This window comes from Macaca nemestrina, chromosome 11 (assembly GCF_043159975.1).
Source record: "Macaca nemestrina isolate mMacNem1 chromosome 11, mMacNem.hap1, whole genome shotgun sequence".
Lineage (NCBI taxonomy): Eukaryota > Metazoa > Chordata > Mammalia > Primates > Cercopithecidae > Macaca > Macaca nemestrina.
The window spans coordinates 38,209,749-38,222,913 of NC_092135.1; the positions used below are offsets into that span (position 1 = coordinate 38,209,749).

Here is a 13,165-nt window from a genome sequence, read left to right on the forward strand (position 1 = left end):
CGAAAGCTTCCCATTTCTTCTGGCCTATTCAAAATAGCCTCTTTGAAATCCTAATCAATTATCTAGACCCCTGGATCCAACCTCTTACATACTCTTACATGTTCAAAACGTGAATATACTTTCATATTTGCCCTAACATACTCTGACACTCCTCTTACATGTGTAAAATGTGAACATACTCTTATACTTGTCCCATATATGCCTACTACTCTTCCATATTACAACTGTAAAATGCTTCATTCTTGTTCACTGTCATCTCTCCTCTGCAACTTCATCAATATGACTTGCCTTAGTCAACAAGCTCAGAGTGAACAGACACTAAAAGAGAACCACACATAATTGGGTATTTTATACTGAAATGCTTGATACTGCAACCACTTCCCTCACTTTTTCTTAAGGACACTGTGGCTACAGTGATTTATCACTGAGTTTCCACAGTGACAAGCGAGAGTAAGAGTCAATGTTCTTTCTCCTTGCTTTCTTGTGCCAAAGGCTGACTTTTAGATGTCAGTACAATGATATTCAGCCACTTAGAAAAACCCAGCAGACTCAGAAGCAGGTGAGCCCTTCCTTCTTCTCCTGTTTTTCTTATTATAAAAGTAGGCTAACTTCTCACATAGATTCAACCACCCCCTGAATAAAAGTTCTCCAAGACATGTCTTCAGAGTTGGCCTCTCATCCACCCTCTTCTGCTTTCAACATCCTTCCATTATAAGGCATTTGCTCTCAGTTACCTTATTGATGATTAACACCAAATATATCAAGAAAAAATCTAAGTAGACATTTGTACACTTAAGTTCTGGTTCATAAATAAGCAGAAAGTATATGCATAATTGTGGGGGGATTTTTTGTATTTATGCTTCTATCCCTACCAGCTCCACCCCACCAGAATTTTACTTTAATCATTAAGTGGATCAGAGAACTTCCATACATAGTTTTTAAAAACTGGTGTTTAGAGAAATCTAAAACTCTATTGACTCTCTGCAGTGCTCTTTATCTTTCTAAAGACTATGACCTGTTAGAAGATATGTATGTAAAGAGGGAGTTATAAAAGTTTCTATATGCAGGATATTCTATAATCACAATAATCCGGAGATTTCATGCTTAATATACTTCATTCCCAAAGACAGGTCAGATTAAGTTGTGAAAGTTATCCAAAACATTAGTTGGTACTTTGCAAGCCAAATATCTGAGTGGTTTATTCAGGCTTTCACTCTACTAATTATATGCTTTCATATAACGTATTCCTATGTAGATTTAGTCTTCTGCCTCTGGGGAAATGAATGCTCTTAGTCCAATGAGATGTCTGCAAGAATAGACACTATCATTATTAATCTGCATTAAGTCTTCTTGGAAGTACCAGACATAAATATTTAATAAATGGAATTTGATTATTATGTTATTTTAAACATGCTTGTGTAGCTTTCTTTGTTTAAATGACAGTGTATAAAAGTGCCAATAAGAAATATACTCAGACTGAATGTGGCCAGCTCACGCCTTTAATCCGCACACATTGGGAGGCCGGGGTTTATCGCCTGGGCCCAAGAGTTAGCGATCAGCCTGGACAACATGGCAAGATCCCATCTCTACAAATTATAAAGAAAAGAAAACTAGACAGGTGTGGTGGCATGCTTCCATAGTCGCAGCTGGAAGGCTGAGGTGGGAGGAACACCTGATCCTGGGAGATCAAGGCTACAGTAAGTCGTGATCATGCCACTGCTCTCCAGCCTGAGCAACAGAGTGAGACCTTGTCTCAAAAAATACATACGTATTTTTTGGTCTCAGTATGTAAGGTCTCAGTATATGTATTTCAGTATATATATATATATATTCTGAAATAAATGCTACAATCTGGAGATACTGTCACAATTTTATATAACTGCCATACTCTTCAGAAAGTAAAATTTTGGGATAATTATTATTTTTAAATGTATTATATAAAAATGGAGAAGACAGATGGTAACAATAGTGTTATTCTATTTTCAGAGAAATGCATCCTGAATATATAAGGTGTTGACTACCCTAGAGAGAATAAGTGATATTTCACTGAAATATGCTCATGGGTGAATTTGTAGTGTAAAAGGATTTGAGACTGAAATGAAATGACTACCATTTGTTAAAGAATGAGATGTTTTACAGTGACTCCACATCATTCAGCTCATTGTGTGAACTTGCATCAACGGTTTCCTTCATTGCCTACTAAGGGTTTGCATTAAACCTCATGATAGTTTCCTACCAATTGTGAGAACTGTAACAAAATAACTCTCAGGATAAGTATTTCGATAATTCTACCATTTGAGATTCAGGTCAATGTAGTCTGAATATTCTCATCCAAATGTGAATATATGTATAAAAATGTGAGCCATAAGACAGATAGGTTCAAATTTATACCTTAACAGAATTAAAAATTGCCATCCTGCTTATGGAATGGGCTGTCAAGCTCATAACATTATTAGGAAGAGTTACTTACTACAGTTTTCTTCATCTGAGTTATCACTGCAGTCATTTTGGCTATCACACCGCCAGTGATCTGGAATACAGTTGTTGTTTTTACACTGGAATTCATGAGGTCCACAAGTCTTTTTATCTGTAATGGAAAGAACCAGAGTTTGCATTGTAGATTTCCATGAAGACATCCCTCACAATGTCCTGACTGCCATGACAAGTCCATGGCATATAATGTTTCCTTAATTCAGTTACTAAGAAGCATCCTTAGGAAAAATTGAAGGCAAGTGCTAAGGAAAATCTATTTTTTGGTCTTGTTTTATGTTGTTATTGTTCATGCTTTCACTGTGAGCTAATTAGGAAGAAACCGATTGGACCATCCAAGCAAAGTCAACACAAATCAGTTTTCAAAAAATCAAAATTGGCCGGGCATGGTGGCTCATGCCTGTAATCCCAGCACTTTGGACAGTTGTCGTTTCATTTAGGACACATCCTCTCTTCTCCACCCTGTATTTCTGCTATAAAGCAACAAAATATATGGTTATTATTACAATTCTACGGTTGTCATCTTGTGTTTCTCCCTAAGGAGCTCTTATTCATAATCGATCTGTGATTAGCTGCTCTTTCCAAATCCTGGCCACTGCCCACTCACAAACTCATTGGTTATCATAATGTTTCATATGTGTATAGAGTTTGAATATTAATTATGGGCCATCTCACATGAACCTTTAAACAATTCCACTGAGTACCAGGAAAAGTATTAACTAGCCTTTCACTTTACAGATGGTGAAATAAAAACTTTTGGAAATTTAGGAACTTAATACATTTTCACTATCATTAAATGGCACAGCCAATATAAAAGAAGTGTGCTTCTACTCCTGATCTAGCGCTATTTACAACAAATGTAACTTACATGTATATCAGCTAGAATCAGAAAGCATGTAATAAGAATTTATTTAAAGTTTAAATCATATGTATTAAAACTATAATATTGAACTATTTATAGCTAAAACAGTGCTCCATTAAACCTTAATGTGCATACATATAAGTCATTTGGGAATTTTGCTATAATGGAAATTGAGATTCAGTAGGTCTGGGTTTCTAACGAGCTGGCTGGCAATAATATTGCCTTTTGTCTATGAAACACACTGAATAGCAAGATTCTGGAGTAACAAAATTATGAATTAAATAACATTAAAATGATAAAATTATAAGCCTCAATACACAATCTAGAACACATTTCCCTTTCATGTACTCAGATAAACTCCTTATCATCCATACTAGAGATGGACAGTGAAGTGCTTCCAGTCTCAGACTAGTAAAACAAATCAGCTAAAGGAGTGGGTAAGTTATTGGTGGTGGTTCTTATGCTTTACTTTAAAATGCAACTTATAGAATTCAGACTCAAATACATAAAAAAAAACAAAGTGATTCTTCCCATCCATGAGTAGGGATGTTCTTTTATTTGTTTGTGTCCTTTTTTACTTTGTTGACCAGTGGTTTGTAGTTTTCCTTGGATGGGATCTAATTAAACTAAAGAGGTTCTGCACAGAAAAAAATAAAATAAAATAAAATAACTACCATCAGAGCGAACACACAACCTACAGAATGGGAGAAAACTTTTGCAACCTACCCATCTGACAAAGGGCTAATATCCAGCATCTATAAAGAACTTAAACAAATTTACAAGAAAATCAACCCCATCAAAAAGTGGGCAAAGGATATGAACACACTTCTCAAAAGAAGACATATATGCAGCCAACAGACACATGAAAAAATGCTCATCATCACTGGCCATCAGAGAAATGCAAATCAAAACCACCATGAGATACCATCTCACACCAGTTAGAATGGCAATCATTAAAAAGTCAGGAAACAACAGGTGCTGGAGAGGTTGTGGAGAAATAGGAACACTTTTACACTGTTGCTGGGACTGTAAACTAGTTCAACCATTGTGGAAGACAGTGTGGTGATTCCTCAAGGATCTAGAACTAGAAATACCAGTTGACCCAGTGATCCTATTACTGGGTATATACCCAAAGGATTATAAATCATGCTGCTATAAAGACACATGCACACGTAATGTTTATTGCGGCACTATTCACAATAGCAAAGACTTGGAACCAACCCATATGTCCATCAATGGTAGACTGGATTAAGAAAATGTGGCACATATACAACATGGAACACTATGTAGCCACAAAAAAGGACGACTTCATATCCTTTGTAGGGACATGGACAAAGCTGGAAACCATCATTCTGAGCAAACTATCACAAGGACAGAAAACCAAACACCGCATATTTTCACTCATAGGTGGGAATTGAACAATGAGAACACATGGACACGGGGCGGGGAACGTCACACACCAGGGCCTGTTGTGGGGTAGGGGGAAGGGGGAGGGATAGCATTAGGAGAAATACCTAATGTAAATGACGAGTTAATGGGTGCAGCACACCAACATGGCACATGTATACATATGTAACAAACTTGCACATTGTACACATGTACCTTAGAACTTGAAGTATAATAATAATAATAATAATAAAAGAAAGCAAAAGTGACTTAGGTATACTTACGAAAATTAAATACTGAACATCTATTGAGGATCCACCCTAACTCTTGACTAAGCATTTTCATACACAGGATCACATCTAATCCTCATAATATTTTTAAGAAGTATTATTATATGTATTTAAACATATGAGGAAAAAAACTCTCAAAACACTTAATTTGTCCAATCTCACAAATATGTTAAATGGCAAAGGAGGAATTTATATCCAGCTCCAGCTTCAACAACATTTTATTAGAAAAATTCTTATGATAGATTTCAAATGCATTTTTCTACTTAAAAAAAAAAAAGTGTTGTCTGAATTTCTCTTCTTCCGTTCCTTCCTGCCTGCTAATAATTATTCAGAATGTAACTTATGTCAGGTGCAATGTTTTCTGCCTTATATTATATCCACCTTGTCTGTGTTATATTTAACTTTAGGTTAAAAATTTGGCCTAAATTTCACAAAATTTCTAATGTAACATTCTACACACAATCAGGAAATATGTTAGACTGAATGACCACTGAAAATAGGTTTAGAACTGAACAATTTGGATGTCTATTTTATTTTCCAGTTAAAATAAACTCTGAAAATACTGCTCTATGTATAAATATTAGTCTTATTTACTCCTTGCATGTATTACTTGTACTATTTTTTTTTCTTTTTGGAGATGGAGTCTCACTCTATCCTGCAGGATGGAGTGCAGTGGCGTGATCTTGGCTCCCTGAACCTCCACTTCCCTGGTTCAAGTGATTCTCCTGCCTCAGCCTTCCGAGCAGCCAGGATGATACGTGCACACCACCATGTCTGGCTAATTTTTGTATTTTTAGTAGAGACTGGGTTTCGCCATGTAGGCCAGGCTGGTCGTGAACCTCTGACCTCAGGTGATCCGTCTGTCTCGGCTTCACAATGTGTTGGGATTACAGGTGCGAGTCACCACCCCCGGGCCGCTTGTACTATTTTTAGATAATGTCTTAAAATTTTAGAATATAAGAAAATAAGAAAGATCAGACTAGACCAGAAAAATAGCCCATGTAATCCAGTTTTATAACACTAATTCTCAGCATAACAATTCTCCTTGACTGCCAAAGGTTAGTATTTGGTACTGACAATCAATTTATTCCTAATCCCTTTTGTATTTTTTTCTATATTTAAACATTTGTATCATAGTTTGTGTTTAAAAATATCTGCACCTATTTCTTGACAAAAACAAGTTAGAGTTCATTGCTAAAATTTCCTTTTGGGGAGTAAAGACAGTAATGCAGGAAACATTAATTGCCTTATGTAAAGTTATACAAATTTTATGTTTCCAGGTTATTTAAGTTTTTTGATCCATGAAATCACTTGTAAAAATTCCAAATACAAACTACACAGCATTGTTCTGCATTTCAAACCTCCCTTGAGGTGTATGTGTGTGTGTGTGTGTGTGCGCGCGCACACACACACACACACACACACACAGAGACACATTTTAGAGGGGGGACTGTATGAGTAAGGCCTAAAACATCGGTTCTCAAATTGGTTATACATTAAAATCACTTGGGGAACTTTAAAATATCTCTTTGCCCAAACCATATCCCATATCAAATCAATATCTGGGGTATGATCCAGACATCAGTATTCATTAAAGCTAGTCTATGATTCCAATGAGAAACCAGAATTAAAAATCACTGGCTCAAAAAACTGATATAAAACAGAACATATATATTTCCACATTATATTACCTCCGGAGTTAATATAAAATGCTCACAATATATAATGTTTTACATTAGTTTATATTGTTAAATGAAATTCAAATATCTCATTACTCCCCTTTTCAAGTGTTGGAGAAAGTATGGAGTAAGTATGGATAAAACAAATATAGTATGTAGAAACTTGTTTTCATTTTAAACATATTATCACATAATATATGTGATACTAGTAATAAATTTGATTCTCCCAGAAAGGTAAGATGAGAGACTTTCAAATAAGAGAATTATATGTAGTGTATAATGTAATACTATTGGTGTTTGCATACGGATGGGATATTTCTGAAAAGGGATTTAAAAATCTAGCACTAGGGATGCCTCTGGGAGCAAGACATGGAGAAGTGAAATAGAAAACAACAGTGGGAATGAAATTTAAATTTCTCTTTAGACCCAAATGAATCTACTAACTACTGCAAGTAATAAGTAAATTTAAGAAGGTAATAGAATGTACGATCAATATATAAATTTAATTGTATTTTTATATGTTAGCAATAAACAAAAATGAAACAAATTGACAATGGCATCAATGAAAAAACACATGCTTATGCATAAATCTAGCCAAATTTATGTATGATCTTTATACTGAAGAATACAAAACATTGCTGAGAAAAATTGAATAATGCCTAAGAAATGCAGATACATATCATGTTTATGGATTAGAAAACTGAAAATTGTTTAAAATGTTCATTTTTTCCAAAGTTTTATGTATATATAATCATATATATATAAAATTACTTTAATCAATGTCAAATTACAGCAAATTTTTTTTTGAAGAAATAGATAAGATTGTTTAGATTGATGTAGAATTACATGGAAAAGGCTGAGCATGGTGGTGGCTCACGCCTGTAATCCCAGCATTTTGGGAGGCCGAGGCTGGTGGATCACAAGGTCAGGAGTTCGAGATCAGCATGGCCAACTGATTGAAATCCCGTCTCTACTAAAAAATATGAAAATTAGCTGGGTGTGGTGGCATGTGCCTGCAGTCCCAGCTACTTCGGAAGCTGAGGCAGGAGAATCACTTGAACTCGGGAGACAGAGGTTACAGTGAGCCATGCCGTGCCATTGCACTCCAGCCTAGGTGACAAGAGTGAGACTCTGTGTAAAAAACAAATAAACAAACAAACAAACAAAAAAGAAAAACATGGAAATGCAAAGGTTGTAGAATAATCAAACATTTATTGGAAAAGAAAAATTAAGCTGGAGAATTTACAGTACTTGGTTGTAAGACTTACTATAAAGTTACAGTAATCAAAAGAATGTACTATTGGACAAAATGAATTAAAAAATTAGTAATGTCAATTGAGTTTTGATAAAGGCCTCTAGTCAATTTAATGAAGAAAGGCAAGTCTTTTAAAACAAATATTGCTAAAACAAGTGGTTGTCTCTATAAAAAAGCATAAATCTCCATCCCCTGCCATACATAAAAAAAAATCTGAGAGTATAAACATAATGTAAAATTTCTAGAGTATAGGAAAATACTCTTATAATGTTGGAAAAGATAAGGGTTACTTGGAAAGGCATCAAAACAAAAAGCATTCACAGTAAAATAAAAAAAAAATGACAAATTTAGACTTCAACACAATTAAAATGTTTTGGTCTTTAAAAGACACCATTAACCAACTGAAGAGATGAGGGACATATCATTAAATAATGAGACTTATCACATACATATCTTAGAAAGGACTTATTCAGAATACATAAAAATTCTTATATTTGTATATAATATAAGCCTACCCACTTGCAGGCAAACACTTGAACAGAAACTTCCCCCCCCACACACAAAACATATTTGAGTAGCAAATAAAGGTTCTCAAAATCATTAGTCATCGAGCTAATGCAAATGAAAACTACAATGAGATACCACTATATATTTACTGGAATTACTGAAATCAAAAAGGCCATATCTAATTTTTATGAGAATATGGAGGACCTAGACTCTCTTGCTGGTTTTCATAAAGGTAAACATATCTACCATGTGACTCAGCAGTTTTACTTGTAGGTATTCACCAAATAAAAATAAAAGTAAATATTTATAAAACTAATTTGTATAAGACATGTTATTGCTATAACCTTTCTGATTATGATAAGCAACCTTATCATAACTATTAACTACTAAATCATTCAAATTGGAATATATTCATAAAATTGAATATTACCCAACAATAAAAAAACTAAATTCTTAACATACAATAAGTCAAAAATATTTTTGACAGCATTAAAAAATATTTGACAGCATTATGCAAATGAAAAAGCCACAAGCAAAATAATGGATATCATATCTATGTATATAAAATCCAAATACAAACAAAACTAATCCATGGTGATAGAAGAATTAGTGGATGTGAAGAGGAGTGTTTGGGAAATTGATTGAAAAGAGCATCAGGGAAGTGTCTGCCTAGAAGAAAAGTTTCTGTATCTTCTTTTGGGTGTGTGTTACATATTGTATACAGTAGAAGAAAATCATCAAACTGAATAAGATCTGTGCATTTCATTTTGTTTTAATTAAAAATTACCTTGCTATTAGAATTGCAAGGAGTTTTAAAAATCCCAAATAATTACACCACGATAAAATATTATTCATGTAGTCCCTGAATACTTAGGTATTATCAGCATGGAAAGGTAGTATGAGTTACAGAGAATTGCCTGTAAAAACAAAACAAAACAAAAGCAAAAACAAACTTCCTTAGAGCCTCAGAATTTAAGCCCCAGAATTTAAATGCTTTATATTAATTAACTATAAGCAATAGAAAAAAGAAAAAGTACATATTTTTTTTCAAGAGATTTATTTATTTGACATTTGAGGCTACCATGTTTTTATTCTGTTTCATAATTAAAATGAAACAGAATTATTCTATTTATGCTTATCAATCATGTAAGTTTTAAGGTATTCTCAAAATTTTGCTCGTATTCTAAAGTAATAGAAAACATACCATGGCTGGAGTAAGACTGTCTGGATTCAAGTTGCTACTTCCCTGTTTCATCATGTAGCATTGAACAAATGATCGAACTGTGCTGAGATTCAGTCTCAATGATAATAAAAGAGGAATATGAATATCCTACACATGTGAAAGGAAAATAAATCTCAGGACCCTAAAATCACTAAGACAAGGGAAAAGTCAAGCTGAGAATTACATCAGGCAAACCTGCCTTTCATTTCATTCTTAAATATGATAGCTACAAGGATGTTTTTTAAGCTACATACCTCCCTCACAACTTTCTCACCTCAAGATATTTACTCTAAAACAGTTCCGTTGAATTTCACCCTGGCTGTCTAAACTGTGTGTTTATCTTCACAGGTGTGGGGACAGAAGATCATCCCTCTGTTCACCTGAGACAAATGCATACCCGATTGCTTCCTCTGCCCTGTTGTTTATGTAAAAATGCAGGTTCAATGAGCCAGATGAAGTTGTGTGATCAGTGCAGGGATTCAAAAGAATGCAATCTTTTTTTGTTTGTTTGTGGAGACGGGATCTTGTTCTGTCACCCAGGCTGGAGTGCAGTGACACAATCTCAGCCCACTGCAACCTCTACCTCCTGAGTTCAAGTGATTCTCCTGTCTCAGCCTCTTGAGTAGCTGGGACTACAGGTGTGTGCTACCACACCGGGCTAATTTTTGTACTTTTAGTAGAGACCAGTGCTTTCCTATATATCCTAACTATAATACATGTGATTCAGTTTCTAGGATATAAATTGTCTAAAATTGCATCTTCTTTAGGAGCGCCCAAGGTTTTATTTTAATCTGTCAATTTCAGGATGTTTTCATGCTTTCATGTTTTCTGTACCACTTTTTTTTTCTCCTGAAAACATTCTAAATAAACATTCATCACAATTTTTTCCACTAATATCTAACAATTAAAACGTTAGATATAGGCCTTTCGTATATAACTTTTTTTTTTTTTTTTTTTTTTTCCAGAGACAGTATTTTGCTCTGTCACCTAGTCTGGAGTGCAGTGGTGCAACCATAGCTCACTGCAACCTCGACCTCCTGGACTCAAGTGATCCTCCCATCTCAGCTTCCCAAGTAGCCTGGACTACAGGCACACATCACCAAGCCTGGCTAATTTATTTTCTTTTATTTTTTTGTAGAGACAGAGTGTAAGTTTCCCACTCTACATTGATTTCTTTTTTGTTAGCTTTGTGGCAGAGGTCAAAATAAATGTATTATATTACTGGGGAAAACCACCAATTATTCAATGAATATGTGAAATAAAGCCTGTTGTGTATATATGTAACTTTGTTGTATATTAAATATGTAGCAAACTAATAAATCAGTAGCTACCTAAACAAATTGAAATTATATACTGTTTCACGATTAATGTTTGTTTCGAAAGTGAAAACCACTTGTAAATCAGCCATGTGTTTTATTCAACTGACCAGAAAAATCGTTTTGTTACTTTTTTTTAAAGTTTGCTATTAGTTTGAAAATATCATATATAAAACCATTTTAGAGTGAAGTTAGGAAGAGGACTTTAATTTGGGGTTTAAGAGATTAGAAATATGATGTTTGGTCCTTCTTGCTACTGCTCTTTTGTAGTTAAGATTTTTCATCTTCTATTTCAGGAAACATGATGATTACAAATAGTTGGGTAACAGGTAATAATTTTGGTTACCAATAATAAATAAATAAATATAGTAATGGAAATACTGAGGTGAAAAGAACTGTGGGAACAATGAAGTTAAGCTTCAATCACGGCAGCTCCTTGTTTCTTTGATATCCAGATTATAACGTTATGAAGTCAGAAGGATGTAGTTAGAACTGGCAAACTTTTATAGAAGACCTCATCTTCTCTTGGGAGACAGGTTAACTATCTCTTAACTATCAAAGCATGACCTTTTATAGAGAAGTCATTATTTTCTCTTTCTAAATCAACTTTATACAATTCTGTTCTCTTATTCTAAACACTCCTCAACATCTCTTTTTACATTATAAGGAAACAAATAACCATATATGCTGTCTTGCAAATGTACTAAATCTCCTTGACTGATTACAGGTTCACCCAAAGTGGTGGCAGACGTGAGGAGAACATATTCTCTGCCTCCTTTTCTGTAGCCTGTAGGGTTTACCGGCACATTTTTTTTTTTTTTTTTTTTTTTTTGGTGGATATGTACTTAGTAAATATATACCATTCTTATTGTTTTAATCAGCTTTCATTTTTGTTTTATTTTTTGAAACTACTGTTCTCATACCTGGTGAAGCTGTTAATTCTGGATTCCTACTTCCACTACCACAAGGGAGGACAGCCTGACCTAGTGTGGCCTACTGCCTACTGCCCTAGAGCACAGTTGGTCCAGGGTAATTTCCTGCTTAAATGTGATCGATCATTATGATTTTACATTAGAGAGGCATCAAGGAGGCAGTACAAGGACTGTATGGTGGCCTGGTGATATCCTCAGGAACTGACATTTCTATCTTTCTGCTCCACCATCCATGACTGCTAGAACTCAAGACATAACCTTCCAGGCCAGAGGAAAAGGGACAGAAGGGCAAAGGAAGAAGCCCTTCCATGTTGAGAAAACTACCCTTGAACCATTTTCTTGGAAGTCCCACATAACTCTCTGTTTCTATCTCAATGCTCAGAACTTAGTCACATGACAACACAAGGGAAGCTGGAAAATATGATAACTTCTAGATAGCAATATGTCAAGCTAAGAGGTAAAGTTCTGTGTCTAAGGAGAACGCAAAAGTAAAATGGTATAGAAACAGGCAATTAGAAGTTTCTGTCGATAACCTAGGAAGGTCAATGAAAGTTGTTTGAGGTCATTCCTATAGATTTTGGAAGAGATTATTTTTTTCCCATTGAGATTGTAAGGATCATAACCTCACATTTCTAGGGGTCATTTTAAGAACTAGTGGCCCAGAAGACACCAATAGAGTAATGACATATACATAAAGGGAGAAAAAAATGAGATTGCTATTTAATGACTATATGTGAATACTTGGATCCAAATTCTGCCCCACATCTACTCTATCCACTCCTTGTAATCAAGACTGAAATTCCATTTTACCACTAGTTTGTGTTGTGTTTCTGTAATTTGCAGACAAATTCTGACTAATGGGAACACCTTGCTATTTCTGTTGCTTAAAATATTATAGACTCCTAATAGTAATGTTGTTATCTGTATGTGCTGACTTACATAATTCCCAGGCTATCTCATTGGTTTATAATTACGGGAGTAATGCAGTCATTTATTGCCAGAAGAGTCGGAATCAATTTTATTTTAAAAAGGGATTCTCAAATCCATGCTTCCACAGGAGCTGGTACAGCCACCTTTGATTTAGCATAGTCTCTACATGACATATGCTATTACAGCATCTAGTGATACTGATTATCTGGAAAGTTGCAGGTCACCCTACTTTGTAAAGTCTTTGGTGAATCTGCAAATTAATTTCATGTTACTTCTCATCCATCAGGGTAATATTC

General features: G+C 34.7%; 1 protein-coding gene across 4 annotated transcripts in view; it reads right to left on the reverse strand.

Moving 5' to 3' along the window:
- The window catches only part of LOC105492606 (LDL receptor related protein 1B), a 1,932,714-nt gene that overhangs the window by 154,996 nt on the left and 1,764,553 nt on the right, over window positions 1-13,165 (reverse strand). For all 4 annotated transcript variants that reach the window (XR_011609732.1, XM_011759820.3, XM_011759819.3 and 1 more), the window contains exon 67: window positions 2,471-2,587. Coding sequence is in view for 3 of the 4 variants with exons in the window: in XM_011759820.3 (XP_011758122.2) it covers window positions 2,471-2,587 (117 nt within the window). In the remaining variant the exon portion in view is untranslated. The remainder of the gene's footprint in view (window positions 1-2,470; window positions 2,588-13,165) is intronic.